General features: G+C 46.3%; 7 protein-coding genes across 9 annotated transcripts; 4 read left to right on the top strand and 3 right to left on the bottom strand.

Moving 5' to 3' along the window:
- Positions 1–8,267: 8,267 nt before the first annotated feature.
- Positions 8,268–10,637, bottom strand: LOC132263252 (protein transport protein Sec61 subunit alpha). The gene is made up of 4 exons (XM_059762925.1): positions 10,511–10,637; positions 10,220–10,287; positions 8,947–10,038; positions 8,268–8,884 (listed from the first exon to the last, which is right to left on the bottom strand). The coding sequence occupies exons 1-4, from the start codon at positions 10,515–10,517 to the stop codon at positions 8,621–8,623; spliced, it is 1,431 nt and encodes a 476-aa protein (XP_059618908.1). The 5' UTR covers positions 10,518–10,637; the 3' UTR covers positions 8,268–8,620.
- A 91-nt stretch (positions 10,638–10,728) lies between these two features.
- Positions 10,729–11,502, top strand: LOC132263258 (phosphomevalonate kinase). The gene is made up of 3 exons (XM_059762931.1): positions 10,729–10,890; positions 10,961–11,160; positions 11,222–11,502. The coding sequence occupies exons 1-3, from the start codon at positions 10,808–10,810 to the stop codon at positions 11,500–11,502; spliced, it is 564 nt and encodes a 187-aa protein (XP_059618914.1). The 5' UTR covers positions 10,729–10,807.
- On the bottom strand, positions 11,484–14,290 carry LOC132263253 (interferon-related developmental regulator 2). The gene is made up of 3 exons (XM_059762926.1): positions 13,872–14,290; positions 13,105–13,556; positions 11,484–12,710 (listed from the first exon to the last, which is right to left on the bottom strand). Exons 1-3 carry the CDS (start codon positions 13,900–13,902, stop codon positions 11,919–11,921), a joined length of 1,275 nt encoding a protein of 424 aa, XP_059618909.1. The 5' UTR covers positions 13,903–14,290; the 3' UTR covers positions 11,484–11,918.
- An 84-nt stretch (positions 14,291–14,374) lies between these two features.
- On the top strand, positions 14,375–15,527 carry LOC132263255 (uncharacterized). Its single transcript, XM_059762928.1, has 3 exons — positions 14,375–14,498; positions 14,565–15,136; positions 15,206–15,527. Exons 2-3 carry the CDS (start codon positions 14,618–14,620, stop codon positions 15,449–15,451), a joined length of 765 nt encoding a protein of 254 aa, XP_059618911.1. The 5' UTR covers positions 14,375–14,498; positions 14,565–14,617; the 3' UTR covers positions 15,452–15,527.
- A 66-nt stretch (positions 15,528–15,593) lies between these two features.
- LOC132263254 (lanC-like protein 3 homolog) lies at positions 15,594–17,029 on the top strand. Its single transcript, XM_059762927.1, has 2 exons — positions 15,594–16,378; positions 16,441–17,029. Exons 1-2 carry the CDS (start codon positions 15,604–15,606, stop codon positions 16,890–16,892), a joined length of 1,227 nt encoding a protein of 408 aa, XP_059618910.1. The 5' UTR covers positions 15,594–15,603; the 3' UTR covers positions 16,893–17,029.
- Positions 17,030–17,058: 29 nt separating this feature from the next.
- Positions 17,059–18,062, bottom strand: LOC132263257 (GTP:AMP phosphotransferase AK3, mitochondrial). Its single transcript, XM_059762930.1, has 2 exons — positions 17,947–18,062; positions 17,059–17,803 (listed from the first exon to the last, which is right to left on the bottom strand). The coding sequence occupies exon 2, from the start codon at positions 17,741–17,743 to the stop codon at positions 17,072–17,074; it is 672 nt and encodes a 223-aa protein (XP_059618913.1). The 5' UTR covers positions 17,744–17,803; positions 17,947–18,062; the 3' UTR covers positions 17,059–17,071.
- A 68-nt stretch (positions 18,063–18,130) lies between these two features.
- On the top strand, positions 18,131–23,982 carry LOC132263245 (tetratricopeptide repeat protein 14 homolog). 3 transcript variants are annotated; one of them, XM_059762912.1, is made up of 13 exons: positions 18,131–18,247; positions 18,509–18,711; positions 19,254–19,591; positions 19,677–19,753; positions 19,821–19,943; positions 20,020–20,231; positions 20,988–21,200; positions 21,267–21,673; positions 21,743–21,955; positions 22,030–22,176; positions 22,243–22,567; positions 22,637–22,732; positions 22,800–23,982. In XM_059762912.1, the coding sequence occupies exons 3-13, from the start codon at positions 19,297–19,299 to the stop codon at positions 23,797–23,799; spliced, it is 3,108 nt and encodes a 1,035-aa protein (XP_059618895.1). In that variant the 5' UTR covers positions 18,131–18,247; positions 18,509–18,711; positions 19,254–19,296; the 3' UTR covers positions 23,800–23,982. The 3 variants fall into 3 exon arrangements, with proteins under 3 accessions (XP_059618895.1, XP_059618896.1, XP_059618897.1); XM_059762913.1 differs by having other exon boundaries at positions 22,045–22,176; XM_059762914.1 differs by having other exon boundaries at positions 18,132–18,247; positions 22,084–22,176.
- Positions 23,983–25,875: the final 1,893 nt, after the last annotated feature.

A 25,875-nucleotide genomic window follows, 5' to 3' on the forward strand; every position in this document is an offset into this window, starting at 1 on the left:
GCAGATAAGGAATGATAAATTGCTCGTTGAGCAGTTGGAGTTCACCACAATAATGGAAGTTACTCCCCAACACCCGACCACACAATAATCAATGCTCTCATTCTGGCATAAATTTTATTTTCTGTTAATACTATAAATAGTCGCATATAAATTCTCCATTAACTGCGTGAATAAAGATACCCTTTCAGGGCAATAGAGTGAGTCAAGGGTGGAGACTATTGGCTGAATGCTCACACAAATATCTAATAAGATAATTCATCGATTACATATACAACTTCCACCCCGAAAAGAGATCAAAATCTGCAACAGAAGAAGAAGAATGGAGAAGCGAAACAATATAAATAGCAAATCGCATGAAACTATCTCGGAGCAAATTAAATCCAGCCAGAGCGAGAGATAGGCAGTAACATGTTGGTGAAGAGCCATAGCTGAACTCAAACTTGAATTATGAATGAGCTCAAATTATACATATGTAATAGGGTAAATGCTTGCAGAGCTCTCATACCCCAAATCAATTTAGCAATTGATGAAGGAGACTCTCCGACAGCTTGTGAGGCTTGTGTGCCCACCAACGCCCCTCCTGATGATGAATCTTACCACAGGCATCCCGAGAGAGTGGGAGGCCTTTGGGAATGTAAATCTTGTAGTAAATACCCAAATTATATTTACCTCTTTGCTGCCAAAGACGTCACATTAACTACACACATACACACACCTGAAGGAGGGAGGACCCAATATGCTACAGTGCGTAATTCGACAAACTCCGCGAGAATTATAATTTTACGAGGTGCTTCGCACCCTGCTTATAAAATAGGCATATAGATTGCAGATAAGACAACGCTTGAGAAAAGGGTTGAGTAGTCATTTTCGGACGCCTGACGCCAACAATGACTAATACTGTAGTTTTAGTTAGAATTTTACCAATCTGCACCAGCACACTCGTAGTATTCGTTGGCAGTGAGCGTGGAAACGTGAACTGGATATAGGCATCTTATCGTCTGGTATTGGAGCCAAGTCATTGAGCCACCCTTTCGGGTGAACCTCTGTACATAAGGCGTGTGTACATTCAGGGCGAGATGCTCAACCACATAGCCAAAAGCAACTACGGCTCACACTGAACTTGAAACGTGGGTGTCATGGGGCTGCAACGATGGGAGGCCATTGGGAGGATATGCCCAGCATATTTTCACACGCACACACACACGCCCAATCTGTGGATCTGCCACAATTTACATTTGACCTGTGTACATAGTTTGTGCTTGAGGTTTCCACATACTCTCACTGGGCGAGGGTGGCATAGTGATTCGCACACACACTCACGGGCGTCGAGGAGGGAAAATGGACTTTGGGAAGGAGTGGGCAACAACACATGAAAACTCTCCACTATACTGACTTCCTCGCATCACCACAAAATGCTCCTCCATACGCGCTCAACCTCGTCATTGTATTTATTGAGAGAAAATCTCTGGAGGGAAATTTCTTCGGCAAACACACTCTTCACGGAGCGCGGAGAAAATCGAGAGAGTCACAGAGCGCATTTACCTCAATGTGGAAAAGTCAATATTCATCAAATGTACTTCCATACCACTGACTCCCTCTGCTTCGCGTCGTATGGAAAAATACGCTTTGCGACGGAAAATCACCCCTTTTCATCCACCCGGATACAATCTGAAAACTCCTCACAGGCCATCACACATCGATGCAGTGTGCTTTTGTGGAAGATCATAAGCATATGCATTGGGGAACAAAGAGTGCGACTAGTTTTACATGCTTACAGTGTGGAAGTTAGGAAAGGCTGCAATCTTGTACAGGAATCTCAGCTTCACATGGCCTCAATGTCCTCCTGTGGATACATTTGTTCTCCCCACATTACCAAATTGCCCTCCCCGGCCCCGCCTTGCGTGACTGAATCGATTAGTCGACATCAAATCAATTTTATTGTTTGTTATTGTTTCAGCCCATTCTTGTGTGCCAGAGCTTTTCAGCTGAGTGGGTGTCTGTGAGGCGCTATATGAGGGCCTTTTGCCTCCACATTGCTCCACATGATGTCGAGAGCGGACTTGAATTACGGGGCTGGCGTAAGCTTCCGTGGATTGGATGCTCTGGTGTGTTGATCAAAGGCTAAACATTAATTGTTCCTCGGGCGCTATGTGGAGGGTGGAGCGGAAAAGCTCCCCGCAAGCGGCAGACAATGGCTCAGCAACACATGTGGGGGTCGAATAATGTTGGATAAGCAACTCCCTATCGGAAAAACTGGGGGTTGGGCCCGTGGGTTTTGTTTTATCACTGCTGCTTACACCACCAATATTTGATGGAGATTAATAAATAATTAGGGTTATTGAGCAACAGTTACGGAGGGGTTTGGAGCGAACAAAGAAAGGCCCACTGGCATATACTTGTGGGCGGCATCAGGTGGAAAAGTGTATGTATAGCATCATGTGTAGGGGGGTTGAGTTTCCGGGCAAAATTGGTAGATTTCCCACACTACACTATTAAATGGCGCTCTAAAACTTGCCTCTGGTGCATGCAATTCACCCCAGCATATGCTCTGACTGGCGCTTTTTGGGTAAATATTTGCCTCAACCGCTATGCTCCATGAGATAAAATGAAATTTTCCCAATAAAGCAATTCCTCAGAGAATACTCTATAATCTCAATTTCTGTCAATATTCCACCGCCCATTCATCCACCCACACACCATGACGAACATTGGGGGAGGAAAGATTGTGGAGATAATGGGAAAAGTCTAGCTAATTTTTTAATGCGCTTTCCTCCCCGCTTCTATTGCATGTTGCATGACTCTGCCACAATAAATTCATATTAAGACTTGATTAGAGACTCATTTTGTACGACGGAGTGGAAATCGCACACCATATAAGCTACACAATCGATATAAAAGCAGACGTAATTCTTTTTATAGACTATCAAGTTATACGATGAGAGCGAGTCTAATTGAGTAAATCATGTTCAAATTCCAATCACAACATGGCAAAAGAAGATTCTAAATAATTTGCATGTTATCTCTGTACACGGTATATGATATATAATTTGCACACTATTAATTTTCCACACAATGTTTGCATGTGGCAATTGTGACACGGATAACTATTTATTTTTTCCCCAACAGAGCGCAGGATTTATTTGAACAGGATCAAATTACAAGTCTTGGCGTTCCAAGAACAGATAATTTAAATTATATTGAAACAAAACTATAATTTCAACGAGAAACTTTAATATTCAAAAAGATGTATGCATAAACTTTTATTGAAATTGTTCATCAGTGAAATTTGTGAAATTTCCATTGCTGCTCGCTGTTTGAATTCAAACCAAAAATCAAATGCATCCCAATTTGAATAAATTATCACATGGCTGGTGCTGTATTGCACAGCGCGTCATTGCAGCCTGTGGTGTTGGGAATACTAAGCGTTGCAGGTGCGGTAGTTGTGAACAATTTCAATTTTCATTGCAGTGTAGCGAAATGACTTTGCCTCGCAGCAATACACTTTTCCATATAATGAAGCAATTAGGCATGGTAATTAATTCTCATTAAATTTTTCGGTGAATTGCCCGCGGGAAGTCATGTTTGTGCCATTTTCTTATTCATTTCAATAAACCCCAGCAGAGCTCCTGATTCAATCTCTGACTTCCCGGCGCGACACTTTGACTCTGGGTGGGAAAACTTTCCACCGATGCGGCTTCGCGCTTTCCCACAATTGCCACTGAAGACTTTTGGGTGTTTCATGAGCTTTCTCATCTCATAAATTTCAAATTTTCACCTCGCGGATAGAAGTGCGCCTGAAATTGCCTATGGAGGGTGTTGGCAAAAACCATTGGGTTTCAATTGAACGAGCTGATAAGATAATATTTCACCACCTTTCTGTCGTGTCGTGCTGCTCAGCAGTTAGCAAAAAAACCGCCACCCTATCGACACAGTGTTGTCCGAGGGAAATATGACGGGGACAAATTGAGATGTTGCCCACCCTCCAACTATAAAATGATTACAATCTCTTCCGTAGGTGTGGGCGTCGAAGAGGGGTGGAAATGGGGAGTGGATGAGCGAAAAAAAGATCTAATGAGGGTAATTTGTAGATTACATGTATAGCATTGAGGCACCCCCAATTGATTCTTGACCCCATCGCGTATACAATCAGAAAATATTCATGGGAGAAGAGCGTATTTTTAGCCTCCGCGCGATCCGCCGAAATGGCCGTGAATTGCTTTCAACTCAGACGGAGAAAGCGAAACCTTTGGCGTGTGATTAAGGCATTCCGCCACCCTGAACCGCCCCATATGATATTTGCTCGTGTGTACAAGCTCTCAAGCACACACCACCTATAAATAGCGGGCCTCAAGGCGAGCCTCGTCTCACTCCAGGGCGGGCCGAAAATGTGGGACTTTCGGTGATATCTGAAGCCATGCTGCTCGTCTGGTGATTAACCCAACCGCCAGAGAGAAATAAATCATTAAATATTTTGCAGCGTAATGCCTCGCGACAAGCCGAGAGAAAAAAAGGCCTTTTCACCCCGCATAACCACTAAATGACACGCTCTAGGATACACTTTCCAGTCATGGGGTTGGGAGGATTAAAATTCATTCGTGGTGTATTAAATTGTCAGGCCAACATTAGCATGTATAGATGAAAATTTTGGGGGTAGATCTGCCGCTTTTGCCGTCCACATCAATTTTCTAATCGAGCCCTAGCATCATAGCTAATGAAGTTTTAATTCCACTCCTCATACCCAGAAAAAATCTCTACCAAGCAGACTTTTTTTCCGCCATCAGCGTTCTTCGGCAAACATTTCGTTCAATTGCTTCTATCCTTGCGAATATTTATGAGAGCTGATATTCTGCAATAAATCATGAAATGAGAGACATTTAGCCGTGTAATCATTTAGAGAGAATATTTCCTGCAAAATTTCACACCCAAGAAGGTTTTTGAATATTCAAAAAAAAATCGAGCTTGGATGCTTGAAATTCAGATTATCGCTCAAAGTGGCTTTCTCCGCCTATCTGCCAATCCTTTCGAAACCTTAAATTGTCACTGCGTAGGAGGTTTGAGCACGTGAAGGATTTATGAATACCGTATCGGGGGCGAGGGAAAAAAATGTAAAGCTCGTCCCAAATGCTCTTGCACATCAGCGAGTAAAATTGGGGAGCTGCGAAGAGACGCAAGAAAACAATCTCACCAACCGCCCAGACATTGCCTAATCTGATGGTGCGACCAATGAAAGTTTATTGAACAGACAGAGAGAAAATCATCCCCACAAGTTAGGGGAACGGAGTGTCCCGTGTTGGCCCACACAAGAAAAATATTAAGTTTATCAGTATTCAGCTTTTTTCTCTCTCCTCTGGGGAGCGCGTGATATTTGCGCCATCCTCGCGCGCTGGGGGTTTTTCACTTTCTCGTCCGCCAGGCGCCAAAAAACTTTTTCACTCTTGCCCAAGGATGCGTGGGGTGCCGCTGAGAGGAAAATTTTGCGTGTAATACCTTCAGACGAAAGGGATTCCACGGCACTACGCACACACACACACACAGTGGCGGTTTTTCCCACAGCGAAAAGGTTGTCGGAGCACAAAACCCCCATTCGCGCGCCCACACCCCGTCGATGGGGCTGGCGGAAGGGGTAGGAAAACAGAGGCTCTGCACACAAGCAAATGAGGAAAAATATCACCAAGAGGCAGATTATATTATTTGGTTGAAAATATTATGTACAGACTAAATAAAATATTATCTTTTGAAAATCTACATTTATTAAATGACAAGATTATGTGCCTTGAGATATTTGTGCATAAAATTTCATTACACACGCCGCACATTTTACTCACATTTTAGCCACATTTCAGAACATGAAAGGTAGTCAAAAAATGTCACATCTACTCTGCAGTTATTATACTAATATTTAATGCATTTAATTATGAGTTGAAGTGGTGCAGAAAGGAAGAGAGCTGAGTGTGGAAAATGTACTTTTTACTTGCCGTTCCACTGCAGTGAGATTATATGACTGGTTGTGCGATTAGACGTCTTGGTTTTAATTAAAAGATAGTGTACTCTATTTCCTTGCTAACCTCCCCTTGAACATCACACAAGCAGACATGTCCTTCTCCTGTATTTGCTGGAGATAAAATGTGAAATGCGCGCGCCTAAGGATGAAATCACAGCTCACTGAAAGCCACTTTTGCCATTGCGGAAGTTTCATAACAATGAAAATGGAAATTATTCCTCCACCTCAGACTCCATTTTCATCATTCAGTCTCTCTCTCACCCTCTGTCCCTCTCTGTCTTCCCCATCTCCGCCGTGACAGGCGTTTCCCCCAGCATTGTCTTCACCATCCATTCACTTGGAGAAATGAGAGAAGCACAAATGCTGCCAAAGTGAAAAGAATCACAGGGTGGAAATCGGGTGGCTGGAAGGCATGAAAAGACTTTAATGTAGCATGTTTCTCAAGAATTTTTTCACTCAATACCTTGATAGTTGTATGAATTTCCAGGAAATGCAATCTTTTCCACACACAATCCATTTTAGGATGAAAGATTACTCACGAAATGTTCCAAGAATAATTATTTTAGTGCTGATTCCAATTATTTCCAGCAATAATCCCAGGGAAAACAGCATCTGTTAGACTTTTGGCAAATTTTTATATAGATTAAGACATTGTTCAGAGATCTGAGTTTCGTCTTTTTACACTTCAGGATCATTTTCGCGTCTTTCACGTCAATAATGCCATTGTTTCACATCATTTGTATGACTAATAGCACTTCAATTGGATTGACAATGAAAACTTACCCTTGTGCGCTGATAAAAAATTTAAAGGACTCTCCAAGCTTTGAGGAGAATGTGAAGTGGAAGCAGCAAAAGCAACACGAATATCTGAATTGATATAACAAAAGGCGAAAGCTGAGTCGGAAGCTGAATGTGAAAGCTCAACAGTTTTGTCTTCCCCACTAGCGACAACACTGTTGATCCCTCTCATCTTGGATGAGTGCCCGAGATGGACCAACAAAGGCACGACATTTAGTGGCTTCGCCCCTTTGAAACGTGAGCACGAAGCCTTTAAAACTGCAATCTAAAGCCCAGCGGCTGCACTCTTCGCTGCCCTTTGTTATTCATCACACACCGTACAGAAAGCTCCCCGGCCAAGCATCCGAACAAGTGGTCAGATTGGATATAATAACATTCCGGGGGGTGTTTGTAAAATGACTTCGCCGCCCAGGAAAATTCACACCAATTCGCATAGAGCACAACTCATCTTGGGCGGTTCGAGAGAGGGTGACTTTCAATACCCTTCACCCATCGAGAGATTCTATGCAAAAAGTTTATTTTATGCTCCGCAGAGGGGGAATTGCGCCCAATCTCTCCCATGTCGATTGCCTGTTCTGGGGAGCCTTTTTACGAGCACATTCTCTGCTCAACATGCGATACTCATGCTCGTTTCTGGCCCTCCTCCTCGGCCTTCCCTCTGGCTCTCCTCGCTCCTATTCAGCCCCTGGCACGAGATATCGATATTGTTCCCCAGAAATATTTCACAGCAACATGCCTTAAGTTCAAGTGCACATCCTCCAAGTGGCAAAAAGAGGAGAGCGAGCTCACAGGAATCACTCGTCCAGATGCGCAAACTTCCAATAGGAACACGAAAATAAATTCTGCTGCATCTCGAACAGAATATGCTTTCTGCACACTGAACGTTGCTCTGAAATTTCAATACAAATAATTTAATCAAATTCGCATTTCTTCTCAACGATGCAGTCACGATATTTTCCAACTTTTATAGTGTTTCTGCACGTTGGAAAAACTTGGTATATTAAGTAGAGTTATAACCTTCAAAGTTACTTCTTTGAAGTCGCGTAAGTGTGCAAATCAGATAAAATTTTTTACGATAGATAAAGCAGGTTATTGTGAGAAACAGAGAAATTTTACAATTTATTTATTGCCTTATTCTTGAGCGAAAAACTGTGATGGTGCAAATTTAGTAAACTTACATTCATCTATTGACTTTCTCCATCATCATTACATCTCATGTCCGCCTTAATGTATTGCAGCTCAAGACACTTACCTTGGAAGATTGCAACACTCTTCAGCCATGATTCACACTTGTGATTCACCAACAAAACCCAAAAATTCAGTGAAATCGAGCAACTGGAACGACTCCACATGTTAAGAAATTTAATATTCCCAGAATTAAATAAGCATTTCCAAAAATACATTCACTCTTCGCCCATGCAATGCAAATGCAATCGATCCTTTGGAATGAGCCTGAGGAATAAAATAGTTTCAGGTGAAATATAAATCTTATTTTGTATTGATCTTTACACGGAATTTAAATAAGAGAATATCTTTCTTCAAGTTAACATTAAATTAATGCTTAATGTCTGCATGAGTTGTAAGTAAAAATGAAATGTAGTTAACAATTACTCCTCCAGCATTCTGTTTGTTTGTTTGTTTTTTTTATCCTTTTGCCAACTACATCAATCTGCGCCCATTCCGCTGTTTGTCCGCTCGCAAGAGAGTGAAATCCTTTTCATTGTAATTTCTCTTATTCAATTTAATTGCCACCCGGGAGCAAGTCTTTTTGTTTTCCTTGTATTACTATCCAATCCCGCATGCGGAGGACCGCCTCGCCTCTTAGAACAGGAGCGTACTCATGCCACCCATCTCGGACTGCTCCTTCACGAAAATCTCAAAGTACTGGTAGATGATTGTCACGGCGAGGAGGATTCCCGTGCCCGAGCCAATGGCGCCCAGGAAGTCAGCCAGCACAGACAGCGCCCCAATGCACAGACCACCGAAGGCGGCCGCCGTGGGGATGTAGCGATTCAGCTCGTGGATCATCGAGTGGTCTCGGTGTCCTCGCATCACCATCTGCTGCTCCTTCAGCTGCTTCGCCACCTGGAAAGACACATAAGTGCGTGAGCAGTGTTCCACCAACAGCTCTATAGATCGGCACTCACGTCCTTGGCTGAGCTGCCAGAGACGTCGATCCATGTCTTGGAGAAGAAAGCGCACGAGCCCAGCATGAAGACGATGTAGAGGAGCGCGTGGATGGGATCTGTGAGAATGTGACCAACATTCTCCGGCGGTGATAGGTAGTAACATAAGCCGCCTATAGGATAAGAGCGCGCCGGGCCGCCGCCGCCGACGTCCGCCCACACGCCCAGCAGGTTCACGAGGAAGTTGCCGTGGAACTTCACGGCCAGCATCTGTGAGATCACGTAGAGATTGGACACGAGGGCCGACTGCAGGATGATTGGTATGTTGGAAGTGTAGAAGAGTTTGATAGGGTAACTGCTGTACTGCCCTCGATAGCGCGCCGACTTGATGGGCAGATCCACTCTGAAGCCCTGGAAGTAGATCACGATGGCGAAGACGAGAACCGTGGCGAGCAGGTTCATGAGATTGGGCAGATTTTGGCGGTAGAACGCCTCGCGGAGAGCGCGCACTTTGTCCTGACGCGTGGCCAACAGGTGGAACAGCGCAATGACAGCGCCCTCGAACTCCGTGCCGCGGCCCGTGTTCACGGTGGTCGGCGAGAAGGCCTTCCACACGATCGTCTCGCAGATATTCGTGGCGATAAACAGAGAGATTCCCGACCCCAGGCCGTATCCCTTCTGCAGCAGCTCGTCCAGCAGCAGCACAATCAGGCCCGCCACGAACAGCTGAATGATGATGAGCAGACAAACGCCGGCTCCAATCTCCGATGGCTCGCCATACATGCCCGTCATCACGTACACGATCGCCTGGCCCACGGTGATCACCATGCCGAACAGCTTCTGGGCACCGTTGAAGAGCGCCCTGTCCTTCGGCGTGTCACCCACCTCGATGATCTTCGCGCCAGCCAGCAGCTGCATGATCAGACCAGATGTGACGATCGGTGAGATGCCCAATTCCATCAGTGTGCCACGATTGGACGCCAGGATGACACGGATCCAGTAGAAGGGATCCGCCGAGTCGGAGCTCATGATGCCGAACAGGGGAATCTGGCAGCACACCAGAAAGATGAAGAGTGTTATGGCAGTCCATAGCACCTTTTCCCGGAACTGGATCTGCGAGTCAGGAAGAGAGAAAAGAGAGAAAATGAGGTTAGAAAGTGGCCGGGAAATGTGACACATGATGAGGTGACGAGGCACCCTTTCCCCCCACCCAAACTCAAAACCCCTCATCCTCGGGACTCAGGGATGAGCAGGGATCCTGACAAATCCGCGCCGATTGTCCGGAAGGACTCACCTTTCTCTCTGGCTTAGCGATCTCAGGTAATATGCTGCAGAAGGGTTTTATCACCTCCAGGAATTTAACTGAAAGGAGCCCAGAGTTAGTACCTCATCCGGGAATGTATTTTCACCCCGCAGAAGACCCTGGGATTCCTGGGATTACGGTAAATGGCCCATCTTGTGTGTATACGTAAGCAAAATTTAGGAGAAATCTCACACTCGCGATTTTCCATGGAAATTTCCATGAATTTACGCCTAATCCCAGGAATCCTGCTACAGCCTCCCCTTCAGCGCCCCCCATACTTACTCCCCATGGTGGCGGTCCGTTGGAAATTACACTAAAACACGAGAAATCCGCTGGAGAAACTACACCAACGCACGACTGTTTGTGAACTCTTGTCGGAAGAAATTTTGACACGCTGAGCTACGTGGCCCTGCTTCAACACCACACCGCCGGGAGCGTTGCAATCACCCTCTCGGCAGCGCCACCACGTGGCGCGGACGAGCCGCGAAACACTCGCACACCTTTAGACGAGTTTCGCGATTGCCAACTTTTTGTTTATTTTGCTTCGCAAGCATTTTCTGATAAGAATTTTTGCACTACATGGAGAATCCGAGGGCGATTTTGCTCTTCAGCGGGAAGAGAAAGAGTGGGAAGGACTTTCTCACTGAACACCTGCTCAAAATGTGAGTGTTTCAAGGAATTTATGCTGTGCTGATGAATTTCTCTCGATGTTTTCTCCTGATTTTCCTCCAGTTTGGGCACTGATAAGTGCGAAATTGCCAGGATTTCCGAACCCATAAAGGCTTTCTGGGCCAAAGAGCAGAATCTCAGCTTGACTGAACTTCTCAGCGATGGTCCGTACAAGGAGTTGCACAGGAAAAAGATGATAGAATGGAGTGAAGATCAGAGGTCAAAAGATTATGGGATTTTTTGCAGAAAAGCAATGGAAAAAGGTGAGAATATCAAGATGCATAGAATTCCGGGGTTTAACACATTTTCTCATTTCCTCTGCAGTCCAGAAACCCATTTGTATTGTCAGCGACATCCGGAGGAAAACTGATCTGCGCTGGTTCTCGGAAAATCACGCAGGAAAGATTCAGAGGATCAAAGTTTCGTGTTCAGACGCCACGAGATCCAAGCGAGGCTGGATTTTCCAGCCTGGAGTGGATGACGCGGAATCCGAGTGCAATCTGGACGACGTGGAGGAGTGGGACATCGTCATAGACAACGATCAGGAGGGCAAGAGTCCTGAGGACCTATTGAAACCATGCCTGAATCTGGTTGCCGATATTTGATTAAGTTTATTCACCTATTTCGTCTCAGGTATTTAGGTTCTTTCCAAAATGTTTTCTTCAAATTTTTTTACACGCTATTTATATCAACAAATTCCTAAGCATACCCAATTCATATTATTATTTATATATTGTTACATATCTACGGTTAATGTATATTTTGGTATATGTAGGAAATAAAGTAATATTCTTTCAACTACACCTTTTTTTCATCAATATATTCACAAACAAAATTTAATCGTTCAATCAAGCTAAAAACAAATCGAGCTTCCCCTCCCATCGCCCATCATCATCATTGTGAGGCAGTGGAGCGGCCGAGGGAGAGCGAAGAGAACCAGAAAAATGAAAGTATCAAGTTTTGAGTCTAAAGTAGAAAGTGAGAGTCAAACGAATTTTGGGCCTACAAATTGGGCGTCCCATCAATTGATCACGGCCGATCTCTTGTCGCGATGCTTGCTCCTGGAGATTGTGCGCGCCTTGAATGCCGCCGCATTGATCAGATGCTTCTCCAGCTTGCTCTGCTTCGTCGCCACGCCGCCAATTGTGATGATCTTCTCGCCCAGCTGCAGCACATCGCGCAGGAAGTCATTCTCCGCCAGGTGAATCGTGATGCCCGAGCCAATGGCCGTGCACACGGCCGTGTACTGATGATGAATCGACCATGTGTTCAGCACCAGCGTCTCCTTGCCGAACTTCACGTTGATCTCCGGCGACACCTCCTCCTCAATGTAGCGCAGCACATCTCTGAAAGTCGCCCTCTGCGTCTTCCTGTCGCGCTTCGCCCTGAACTTGTTCGAGTCCGTCGCCAGCTGCTTCGTCATCTCAATCAACTCCGGCAGATGCTCATCCATGAACTCCTCATCGTGCACCCGGCCGCACTCCAGCGCCAGCGCGATCGCCTCGCCGGCCGCCATGCGCACCTCCAAGTGCGGTGACCGCAGCATCCCCATCAGATTCGGCAGCGACGGCAGCAGCGTGCGCTCCTTCATGAACGACACGAAGTCGCCCGGCGGCAGGAGCGTCAGCAGGAGACTCCACGCCCCGAGTGCGGCACTGTGGAGCGCCGCAGCTTCGGCGGACGCGGAGCTGGGTGTGTTGTCGCCCTTCAGAAAGCTGCCGCAGAAGATCGACTCGAAGTTCTTCATGTGACTCAAGATGTCCCCAATATTGTCCTCGCTCAGGAAATTTATCAATCCCAGGGCGCTGCAGCACTGAAAATACAGAAAATTTCATTTTTTTCAAGCTCTCTCTCTTGGCTGAGCGACAAATCGAAGCAAATCGAAGAGTGTAAGAGACAGAATTTTATGTGGGAGAGAATGAAAATCACCTGAGCAAATTTGTTAATAGCAATTTGATCACAGAAAAAACAAACAATTTGGCAGACAAAAATGTAGCTTTAAAATTGCTCTTTTAAAGATTTTCTTTAACTATTCGGTGATTTTCCACATCATTTCGCAATAGTTGAAAATTGGTTGACTTCCGTCTCGTGTCATCTCTTTCCACTCTTCTTCTTCTCCCACTTTCTTCCACAATGCGCGCGAGCATTTCCATGCATTGTGAAATGCCCGATAATTGCACAACTTCGCTAAACGCCGCGTGACTCACCTTCGCGCGCGCCTCGTAGGACACAGAATTGTCCTGGGCGGTGACAATGAGCGTCTGATTGAGGCCCTTCGGGATCAGATCGTCCCCAGCCAGCTGGATACTGAGCAGCGGAGCCATTTTGGCGGCGTTCGCCTGCTCCGCGCCCTTGCCCCGCCTCAGGCTCTTGTCGATGATGTCGATGAGGGTCATCTTGCGGTCATCCACGGTGTCGGGCATGAAGCGCAGCATGAGAATCTCGCTGGCCGACTGCAGGGCCGTGACGCGCGTCTGGATGGACTTCTCCGAGCAATTCTCCAGCGCCATCATGAACTTCTCCTCGTAGCGCTCCGCCACGCTGCCCACATCCTCGGGCGCGTCCTCCAGACTCCCGCCGCACTCGTCCGACTGCATGCTGATGATGCTGGCATTGTCATTGATCGACTCATCGTCCGAGTGGAGCTCCACAAGGCGACCTGGAAGCGCGCATTGTTATGAAATACCGTGACTCATCCCGCTCCGCCCCCGCCAGCGCCGCTCCGTGAAACCCGATTCGCAGCACGTGAGTGACGTCACGCGGGGGCCTAAGCCAAATCGAGTCACAAGGTCACGCCGTGATGGCCATGACGGGAGCTGTCTGGCGCGACGGGCCCTGATAAGGCCCAGCGCTGCCACGCAGCATGGATTTTCCGGGGGGAAAGTGCTTCCCATTGTGGTGTGCACACCACGTGCGGAAAAATCGATAAATAGCGAGACAGGCAGCAGTGAAAGTACATTTGGGGAAAACTCACCTTTCCCTCGCTTGGACTTATTCTTCGGCATGATTCCTTTGTTGAGTCTCCTTCTGGCGTCACAAATTGCACAGCACCACGCCAGTGGTACACACAACAAGTATCCCCGGGAAAAACAAAGACTTAACAGGGGGGAGAGAGTAAACTAAAACTAAAAATTTTTCACTCAAAAAAAAAACTCTTCTCACGAGAGACTTTTGTTATATGGCGCCTAGAATTGGACTGATAGAAGAGGAGCTCAAGTTTTCACTCAGCTCTGTGGCTACAATCAAGAAGATTTCGCTATCGAATGTCTGTTCACTTGTAAAAGCACACTCTTTATATCAACACCAGCTGCAAATTGACCGCGATAATCATGGGAGATACCTTTTTTCACACAATTTACCATTTTACACCGAGTGGCATCCAAAAAATGGAGAGAAATAGTGTGGCATTGACGTGCGCACTGGCATGACAGTGCTGCGCCGCAGAGGGCGCTGTGGCGCATGCATGTCCGAGCACAGCTTCGGTTTGACACTTGATGCCGTCTGCTGGGTGAGGTTTGTGTTATTTCGCATTTTCTCGCAAATACAGCCCAATTCTGCGGGATTTCCCTCGCCAAAACGCGCTAACGGTGTTTCCGAGTTGGTAAGCATCCCTCACGCATGTTCATGTCGCTTGTGGGTTGTTCAGCAGAGCTTGTTTTGGTTGTAGGCATAAGGAGACTTTTATGGTACGCGAAGTCCATCAGGAACCATTTATTCATCATGAGTTCCCAGCGGAAAGTGGTGAAACGGGAGAATTTGAATTATACCAATTATATCGACCTCCTGCAGCAGACAATTGAGCACAGCGAGAGCCAAGGCGATCCGCTCTCGGAGCAGATAATCGAGGAGGAGATGGTCGTGGAGGAGTGCGATCAGGAGAAGAAGGTGGATTTGGATGCATTTGAAGTGAGCGTGGATAACCAGTACGAGATCCAGGGAGATGCACGGACTGGAGCCAAGGGAGATGCAGACTCCGACGATGAGATTCGCATTGTGCTGAAGAGGAAGAGACCCAGACCAGGCGGTGCGACAGACAATGCCTCCCTCAATGACATCTACATGCTGCTGCTGAACATGGAGAAGAGGATCACAAACATCGAGAAGTGGATAAGGAACTCCTCCGGGCCTGTCGTTGTCACGAACTCGTCAATTGTGACCAAACTCCTGCCCATGAAGAGTTTCCAGGAGGTGAAGGACTTCGACGATATGCTGGACGATGCTGACTTTGAGGCAGCCTTTGTAAGGACATTAGATCTAAGAGTGTGTGTGTGATTCAATTAAACTGAACTCCTGTTTGGCATTTCGCAGGTGAATTTCGTGCAGAATGCAGAGCTGAAGGACATAATGGACGACAACCTGATCATGGAATACAACTACACTGGCGTGCACAAGAAACACCCGCTCAGAGAATGCAGATTCATACAGGTGTGGAAGGACGCCTCGAACTTGGCGGAGACAGAGTTTGCTAAGAATATCAAGATTGAAGTGGGAGCCGCTCACAACAGACATCACAGTCGACAGGCTCGCCTCAGGAAGATCAATTCCTCGATGTAAGAATTTAGCTCTAGAGATCCTTGAATGCCCTGTTGAATATGGAATACAAATAAAGCCGCCCGTACTGAGCAAATAAGCGCTTTCCGATTGAGGAACCGGGACGACCGGGTAAAGGTGAAGAGAGTAAACAAATATCACGCAACATCAAAACAATGCCGTCGCGATACTTTCCCAACAAGTTCCCTGACTTCGACGCCTCCGTCCCGGTGCAGGTGAATGTGAATCGCGTGTGCGGACTCGTGGACGAATATGTGGGGGTGATTCTGGCCAACACCAACAACCCCAACCATGATCTCCGCGGAGATTTGTACGTGGGCAATGCCGGAATCGCTTACATGTTCTACCGCATTCACAAGTCTCCGGTGCTGCGAGACAAGTTTCCCGGCGCCCTGGCCCATGCCCAGAAGTACATAGAGAGAGCCCGCGGAAACGCTCGCCATTTCGCCAAGAGATCTGACGAGAGGTGCGCATTTCTCTGCGGCAATGCCGGCATCTACGCAGTCTCAGCAGTCATTTCACAGGAACTGGGCGACCAGGGTCAATGTCAGAAAGATCTGGAGTGCTTCTCGGCCGGCTTTGGGGCGTGCAAGCCCATCAACTTCAACAAGTACGGCTCCGATGAAGTGCTAGTGGGCAGAGCGGGCTTCCTGAGCGGTGTCTACTGGCTGCAGAGGACTCTTCCGCAGTCTCCCTTCACGGCAGACCAAATCCTCGAGATATGCGAGTCAATGGTGCAGAGCGGAGTGCAGTACAGCCACCGGAAACGTTCCCTCCTGCCCTTGATGTATGAGTACCATGACAGCGAGTACCTGGGCGCAGCCCACGGGGTCTGTGCCATCTACCACATGCTCCTGAACTCGCCATGGTTCGCTGACGGATCTCCCAAGCATCTGGACCTGATTAAGGGCTCAATTGATGGATTCCTGGGTAGAAATTTTCGGCTAAAACCCCGCCAAGGCCTCTTAACAATCGTTTTCTTTGCATTTCAGCTCTACAAGACGCCGAAGGAAACTTTCCCATCACCATGGACAGCACCAGAGAGAAACGCCTGGTTCACTGGTGTCACGGTGCGCCCGGAGCTGTCTATCTACTGGCCAAAGCCTACCTTGTCTTTCGCGATGAGAAATACTTGAATTCCCTCAAGCTGGCGGCTGATTTGGTGTGGAAGAAGGGACTTCTTCTCAAGGGTCCTGGCATTTGCCACGGAGTTGCTGGCAATGCGTACGTCTTTCTGCTGCTGCACCAAATCACCAAGAATCCCCTGTACCTCTATCGCGCCAGCAAATTCATGGATTTCCTCTGCGATCCGGAGTTCAGGATAAAAGCTCGCATTCCTGATCGTCCCTTCAGTCTCTACGAAGGTGTGGCGGGCACTGTTTGCTTCCTGGCGGATCTCCTAGAGCCGGAAAAGGCGGCATTTCCCTTCATGGAAGTTTATTGAGCAAAAATACTGCATTTCTCCAATGTCTTTTGTAACTCTTTCTCACCCACACTTGATCCCGATACCCAATTGTGTGAAAAACACATTGAAATTCTCTTCCCATGAAATTCAATAAAATAAAATGTTGCAAAATGTAAGTGCTAAATTAAGAATAGGTTGTGCGCACTCTCGAATGCCTTTCAGATGGCTTTCTGCTGTGTCTCCGCCTCATTGAGGCTCTTGGCAAGAAATTGCTCCACGTTGGGCCAAATGGCATCGCTGGTCTTCCCCCAGAACTCCACAATAATGCCCTGCGCCTTGTAGTATTCCAGCACGGGCTTCGTGATGCCGTCGTAGATCTCGAGGCGCTTCTTCACGGCGTCCGGATGGTCGTCTGGTCGCTGCACCAGATCCTCTCCCGTCACGTCATCCTTGAAGGGCACCTTGGGCTCATTGAAGCCGATGTTGTACACTCGTCCGCTCGGCAGGTGGATCCAGCGACTCTTGGCGCGCTCGATGATCACCTCGTACGGCACATTGAGATTCACGACAGCCTCCAGCGGCAGCACAGTGGCCAGCTTCTCCGCCTGCGGGAGTGTCCGCGGGAATCCGTCCAGAAGCACCCGGGAAGCCGTCTCGGTGTTCAGCTTGTCCACCACGCAGGAGATTATCAGGTCGTCCGGCACCAGCTGGCCAGCATTCACATACTTGGCCGCCTTCACGCCCAGTTCAGTCTTCTTGTCCATGTTCAGTCGCAGCAAATCCCCACTGGAGATGTGCTGGAAGTTGAACCTCTTCACGATCCGCCCCGAAATGGTGCCCTTTCCGGACGCCGGAGCGCCCATAATCAGCATACGGAAAACCTTTGACATTTCAGCACTGCTCGCCTGAGGCACACTCCCGTTGAACTAGAGTCCAAAGTTAATTCCGAGCTGCAATTAATCGTATCAATACAGACACAGATATAGTTCTATTGCCCTATGTTTGTAGTTCCGCGTCCAAGCATCGAATTTCAGATAAGCATTTTAGCTGATTTCAACACTCTTGCAGAAGTCATATTCAGCAAGCGACTCACCAGAAAAGTGCAGTGGCGATCAGAGAAGGAGATTCAGTTGGAAAATGGAAAGGGCTTGAGTGAGATCCATCAAGTAAATGCAATTGAAAATTAATTGAAAAGCCCACAAGTGGGATGTAAACAAAACAATGGGTTTATTCACCACTGCAATGGCTTCCGACAGTGGTGAAATTGCCGCTGTCAAAGTGAAAGTGGTGATAAAGTGGAAATGCGAATGTTTTTCATCGCCAGGAGAAATCACATTTTTGCGTGAAAAAACCAGCTTCGCCGGACTTTGCAATATCACAACCCGATAAATCAGGTACACATGCTATGTTCTAACATGAAATTTATGTGCTCCTAATTGTCTGAATAGCTGAAAAATGCATTGAAAACGAGCAAGGTCGCCATCTTGCCATTTGTCGCCTGGTTCGCAGAGACCAAGAGAGAGTCTCAAAAGGCATCGTGATTTGAGAAAAAACTTTCTCTTTTGTGTATTACTATTGGTTTTGCAGCTGAATAACACCACCAAAGAGAAGATACTGTGGCAGGCTTCTTTTGAAAGTATCACTTATGTTTCTAGTGGCGTACAGGAAAGCGTTTTCCGCAGAGAGATCACCGGCGTTCACTCACTCTTGTGTCCGCTGAAAAGCGTGTATTTTGTTTGGTAAAAAAAGATCCCGGAGATTAGAGAAAAAAAAATTAGAGCATTGAAAAGTTTATGAAAAGTGCACGCAGAATGGATTGATTCGCGAATTAATTGAATATTGAGAAGCTTCGCACAAAGTGAGTAATATTTTGTAATTTTTGCTAGTCATTTGACAAATATGCACAGCACAGTGTTGCGAATAGTGACGCACCTTTTATTTTCTGACTACAATTTTAACATTTTGAATGAAATGAAGAATTATACTCAAACATTCTCCAGTGTAAGAAAATTCCATCTCAGAGACAAATTAGCCTTGCTAAGCATTGAAGAAATTACTCTTCTGCTTTACTAATCTGCTTCTGGCATGAATATGTTTGATTTTGGCTTTTCTCTTTAGAAAACCGTGACTATTTTTTGAGATTAGCTATTGCAAGGGGTGAAATATTTGACCTCTAATCCAAAAAGGACAAATTGAAGCACATTAAACCTGATTCTGGCATCATGAAGGTTCTTATTTCAGGACTTTCAAGGTCTGAATGTGTTCTTTTCATTACAATTGTTAGCGTCAGAGTAAAAAGGATGCTTGATTATTCACAACACCATGTAATTAATTGATTTTCTGTCACATTTGCTGTAACGAACATGCCTGGATATTCAACTGCTTTCTCTGTACTTTTAGACATTCTTTCCCAATTGATTTCCCACACGGAGCACAAGTGATAATGGACAGTGAGCCATTGTCGTCCAAGTTGATTGAGAAGTCTCTCAACTACCACGGATTGCCGCTCCAGAAGATTTGGGAGGGCGAACGTGGTGAGAGTGATTTGGCAAAATGGGGCGTGCAAAATCTCGACTATTCCGTTTATCAGTCGCGCCAGAAGAATCTCACATTTCAAGATCGCGCGAAGCGTTTGAAATTACATCAGTTCATATCGAAAAATGCACCGCAACTCTTCAGTGAAGGTCTCATCGAGAGCAATGCCACGATTTCGCTTGACGACGATGATTTGATAAAAGGTGATGTTTGCAAAAAAAAGAACACAAATATCTCTCAACATGTATTAAAAAATTCGACAAGACAATCACTGTGGACGTATTGCAGATGCTTCCAAGCAAATTCCGCTCCTCGAGACGTTCCTGCCATTAGACAAAAGCGGAAGGACAAAGCACTTTTATAATGTGAGTATTGCATGTGCAAGAGAAGACGCAGATTGTTGAAATATTCACTGATTTGATGAATCTGCAGAACATTCAACCGGGAGATTTGGTCTTTGCGACTATTATGAACAAGTCTGCGCCGGGATATATCCTCAAAGTTGCCTGCACGGCGGGATCTCGAAACAGATTCGTCCAAGACTTAACAATCAAGGTACGATTGAGTGCTGAGAATCATCTAGAAGCCCAGATATGTTTCTTACACGGTGTTTTTCTGACTCTCTCTTCAGGCTTATTTGCCGTACTCAAACACCTATTCGGCTGATAAGAAGACTGTAAATCGAGCCTTGGCAAGTGGAAATGTGGTTTGCTGTGAGGTGCAAGAAGTGACGCCGGATACGGAGAAATTGGTGTGCGAAATGAAGGGAAACACGCACACAATTGGTGACAAACAGTACACGACAGGTGTTGTTAGTCCAGAAACTTTTCCTGACTTCTACAAGTAAGTTTTTCCAATAAAATTCATGACAAGTTCAAAAGGAAAAAAAAGAAAATATCCTCACTTTTCTCTCTTCTGTACACATTTTATTGGACTTACTGTTTTTTTCCCTCCACCCTAAATAACAATTCCCCCCAAAATACCTGTTTTTATCACATTGTTGCTACAAGACAAAAAGAGAGAATGAGATATAAAAAAAAAGAAATGTGACCAAATGATGGCTTAAAAATGAGCATAATATAATCGAAGAAAAAAATGTTTGGTGGATACTGAAATAAGAATAAAATGTAAACCATGAAATAAAAGTATGTTCTTTTCTTTTCAGTTCAATTTATATGAACAGAGCAAATTTGGATAAATATTTCGAATCCAAATTGAATATTTTTATGACCAAAAAAAAAACCATATAATATGGGAAACCTTTATTAGCAGAATATATAAACAGAATATGAAATGCGAATTTCAATCGTCCTGACAAAAAGATCTAGATGAGAGAGAGAGAGATACTCTGAGAGAAAGACTGACAGAGAAACTGAAGCAAAGTGCGAAAGATATTAGATTGACTAATGAGTAGAGTTGCTTCCAGGTATTCAAAAAGGATTACAAAAAAAGCATACAATCCGCTGATTTGTAAATGATTAAATGGCATTTGTGTTGTGTAAAATAATGTTGTTTATGTTCTTGAAAAATGCTAAAAGACACATTTGTTTTGTTTCTTTTCTTCTCTCCCATTCGATTTTCCACCGCGAAATATCGTAGGTTGACAGCGGAAAAGAAGGGTCAGAGCTTTGAGGAAGTGTTGCAGTCTTCGACAACGTTCAATAATCCCTTCTGTGAGGAGTATCTGTTCGAAAGTGTTGGCTTATCGCCACACGAACACTACACAATAATGTCAAGTCTGCGCGGAAGATTCCCGCAGCAGGAGTATTCCAATGAGTTGCGTCAGGTGCAGGCCAGCAAGTGGGCATTTCGGTGAGTGATTTATTTATGCCCATGAGTGCCATTAAATGCCAATTGTGTCTGTCTCCTTCAAAATAGATCTGTCGCCGAAGGAATAGAACACTTCAAGGTTGGGCGGCATTCGGAGGCATTTCAGTGCTTGAACAAAGCTCTCAACATCGATCCGCGCAATGTGGAGGGATTGGTGGCGCGCGGAGCTCTGTACGCCAACAGTGGGTCCTTCAAGAAGGCAGTGGATGACTTCGAGACGGCTCTGAAGCTGAATCCAAGCCATGCGAATGCTCGGAAGTACATGGGAGAGACTTTAGTGGCCCTCGGTCGCAGCTACGAGGAGGAGAATAAGGTGGAGGAGGCGAGGAAGGCCTATCAGGACTGTCTTGTTATCATTCCACACCACGAAGAGGCTATCAATTCTCTGGAGTATCTCAAGAATCGATCCCAGAAGCCGTCGATGCTGTTTGAGCCAGGAGAATTGGAACTTCCTGGTGAGTTTTTCTTTCTCTCTCTCAGAATATATGCTTCAGAGAATGAAAAAATATCGCTCTTTTTTGTAGCACTGAATTTCAACACCAAGACGATGGGCGAGAGGAAATTGGACGATGTGCTGGGCGGAAGCTCGAAGAAGGACAAGAAGTCGAAGAAGAAGAAGCCAAAGAGCAAGACCAGCAAGAAGTACAGTTCATCGAGTGGATCCAGCAGTGATTCGAGTGAGAGTAGTGAATCTGACAGTGATTCATCAAGCGATAGCGAATCATCGACGTCATCTGGTAAGTTTTCCCAGTGATTCCTTTTACACTATTCTCACTGCTGTTTTAGGTTGATGAAGTGATATTTTAGAAAGATGCTTTTTGTGGAGGGATAAAATGTAACGAAACACATACCCCTCCTCATCCAGGTTCAGATGAGTCCCATGGCAAGAAGAAGAAGGGCTCGAAGAAGAAGCGCGAGAAGTCGATGTCGCCGCTGAGCAAGAGGATGGCAATGATGAGTGAGTGATATAACTGGAAGCCAAATAATTCGATCAACTATCAAATACAAATCAATCTTATCCTAGGAAATGATGCTGTGCCGCAGGCTCCGCCACCGCCGCCCGTTGTTGATGAGTACGAGATGAAGGTGCGTCAGTTTCTGGAGATGACGCGCGATGAGGACAACTACGAGGAGAAGGTGAGGAAGTTTGTCGAGGAGGCGTCCAAGTATCGCAAGGAGAGGAAGTTGCTGGAGGAGAAGACGCGCAAGAAGAAGAAGAAGGATGGGAAGAAGTCGAAGAAGGAGAGTCGCAAGAAGCGCAAGGAGAAGGATCAGAAGAAGAAGACCACGAAGAAGGACAAGATTGAGCTGGATGAGTTGGAGAATAAGAAACTCCGTGAAGCTCTCAAGTATGAATAGTGTGTGATTGTGGAATTGGCGAGTGGGTTTTTTGAAATGTGTCTCTTTTTTCGCGGTAGGATCTTTGAGAAGTTGCCGGTGCTGGACGAGTTGGGATCCAAGTTGACCTCAATTTACGGGAAAGCGTCGGAGGGTGATTCGAAAATGGATGAAGAGTGAGTAGACGAACTTGAAAAGACTGTCTTGAAGGGGAATTTGTCTGATTATTCTTCATTATCACAGTTCAAAGGGGAAGATGAAGCGACAGACGCCAGAGAAGGATTATCCGGAGGGCAAATGGAAGATGATTTTCAACAAGGATCAGAAGAAGGACGTGAAGCCGTCCACATCGAAGGGACCTCTGCCGAAGCAACATCCCTTCATGGGTGATTCTGAGGATTCCGACCCGGAGGACAACAATCTGGGTCAACCACCACCGTCGGCCTCTTCGTCTGGCTCATTCTACAAGTCACGCGATGACGACAAGAGACGCCGCTCGAGTCCGCATGGGCAAAAGAAGTACGACACGTCAAAGACATCGGCTAAGAATACACCTGTGGTGTTGGATAAGTTTGGCAGCTTCCGTCTGGCAACAACTGATCGCATGTCGCCCAAAGGTCCGGCGCCGTTTCAGCGGAAGAGTCGCAGTCGCTCGAAGAGCAGGAAACGCAGCAGCTCGAGTCACTCGAGATCACGCACACCACCGAGGCGTCGATCGCGTTCGCTGAGTTATGGCAAGAGGCGATACAGTCGCTCCAGATCCTCCAGATCTCGCTCATATCGCAGTCACAGCAAGTCCTACAGTCGCTCACGCTCGCGCAGTCTCGATCGCCACAGATTTGAGAAGAGAAACTTCCGCGGAGGTCACGGATACGATCGCGATCGCGGATCTTTCTACAAGACGCGCTTCAATCCGCGCGGAGGATATCGCGGACGTGGCGGCAACAACTTCCGCGACACGAGAGACTTCCGCGGTCGCGGCAGGGATCGTCCGTTCAGGCCGAGGGGTCGCGGCAATCCGCGATATGTGCCGCGTGGTCGAGATGATCACAGGGATCGGCGCTTCGATCGGGATGGCAGCTTTGACAGGAACAGCGATTACGAGGACAGGCAGAGGGATCGCTTCGCAAAGAGGTCGTCGAAGGAGTATCGCAGGAGTGGCACGCCGCCCAAAGTGGGGGAGAAGAGCAAGACGCCGGCCGATGATGTGAGCACTTCGGTGTCAATGGCGGAGGACAAGTGAGCGAACTTCCTTTTTGATCTATATTTCATACTATACATGTCGTATGGTTTTTATTATCTTCTGCAATTAACCACCCTGAAAGTCATTGAGGAATTGGCATAATGGATTCTCTAGTTAACTGGATGAAAAATGGATTCACGAGTGAAATAAATATTCTTGAGTGACTTGGAAAAAGGCTAATAATGGTGTTTGTTTGTGAGAATGGCAGAACATTTCAGGTGCAAAATCGATGATCTCTGGCCACTGCACTCGTGCATTGACAGAGTTTTCCTCTTGTCTGGCCGAGGGGGAGGCGGGGGATAGAGTGGCACAGAAGGGATAGAGAGACAAATAATTGATTGTCATAGCTGAGGGAAAATGTATAAAATCCATTGTATTTTCAACTGTGCGGCCAAACAACAGAGAGTCGAGTGAATGCGGTGGGTTTTGCGTTGCGACGAGCTGTTTTGTTCTCTCCATGGCACTTTTCAGACTGCACACAATGGCTAAGACAAGCGTCAGAGACGTAACACTTTGGAGCGGAGAGAGAGACAGAAGAGATGAGTGACGATAGGATAGCCAAAGTGACGCCTAGGAATTTCGCCGTTGTTTCTGTCAATTGGGAAAATTGGTTGCGGCGATGCGAGAGAGTCCCAGAAGAATCAACGCCGCTACTTTCCATCCCCACAGTCGAAGAGTCGCAAACATCCTCTATCTCGCTGGCAATTGTAGTAATAATAATGTGACAATATCAACAATGGGTGACGAGAGTGGATTGTTTGGGTGCGTAGACGATGGTGTCTTGTAGATGCAAGAGAGCGGAGCTTTATTGTCTAGCTTGGCCGGCTGAGTGAGAGATGTCGAGTGGCTTCGTTTGGACAATGATGCTGTGTTGATGACGACAAAACAATGAGTGAATGGGTAGGAAGATGAAGAGTCAGCTCCAACGACACCACCCAGAAATGTGCCATGAAGCGCTCATCTTTAAAGTCTTCTGTGTGTGCAGACAAAAGGGGAGTTGATATCACGAGGCAAATAAAATGCCAAAAATCTCGAGATGACGATCATTCGGCAGTCCCGAGAGAGTGAATGAGAGCAGGAGAAGAGACACATTTCCTCAGCCTGGAATTATCGCAGTGTAGTGTAATCACACCCAGGAATGACATGGAGAAAAGCAATGATGGAGTGTGTGTGAGCCACACAATAGTGAATCTGCCTCGTCAGAATTATATTTGTGAGGAGGCAAAAGGAGCGAAAACAAAGGAAAAGTGAAGCAAAGCATTTTCCAATTCAAAAGAACTCAACGGAACAAGAAAGAGAAGAAGAGAGCGTGGCTCCAAGCTCAACTTTTAAACTTAATACCCAATGCAGCACAGTTGGGTTTGCTCGTGGAGATACCATCGCCACACGATGTGGCAAAGAGCTCCAGTTGTTGGTGGAGAATCTTCTCTTTTTATTGTGCCACTGCAGGACTGTTTTATGCTATATTTCCTTTTTGTAAAAGGCACACGTTGAAATTGCAAGGAAGCGCTGATGAAATTAAGAGATTACGCAAAAAATTATCCACTGCCAACTTACGACAAGAGAAAAAAAAATGCCCGAGGCAACAGTTTGCGCGCGATCAGTGTGGATTCTCGGGGGGTGATTTGAGGGCATTTTTCGAAAAAAAAAATGCTAAAGAGCAATAGAAACGCGATGATGTGAAAAGTCGAGAGGCGAAAAACCACCCTCACAGACACCCAAACTCTCGTCGTCCATTCAGGAGGCAATTTCTTTCTCGTCACACTGTGAATTGTGTTTTATTGTAAAGTTGGGTGAATACGTTGAATTGAAAATGATGATGAAGAGAGAGAATTATGATATTTAACCACTCTTGTGTGTGCGTGAATTGTATTCACTATCAATTCTGGCGGGATATTTCAGAGCTCGCTCTCTCGCTCTCTGGCCACAAACACTGTGCCCTCGATGGATGTGAATAGAGTGCGCGCGCACAGTGTTCTCAAGTGAACCTGCTTCCCCGCCATCCGCGATGCGCCTTCCGGAGGCGCCAAACGGCGGCCCAGCTCTGCACGCTCAGTTTGTCCCCCGTGCTGGTGC

This window comes from Phlebotomus argentipes, unplaced genomic scaffold (assembly GCF_947086385.1).
Source record: "Phlebotomus argentipes unplaced genomic scaffold, Phlebotomus argentipes genome assembly contig_15, whole genome shotgun sequence".
NCBI lineage: Eukaryota > Metazoa > Arthropoda > Insecta > Diptera > Psychodidae > Phlebotomus > Phlebotomus argentipes.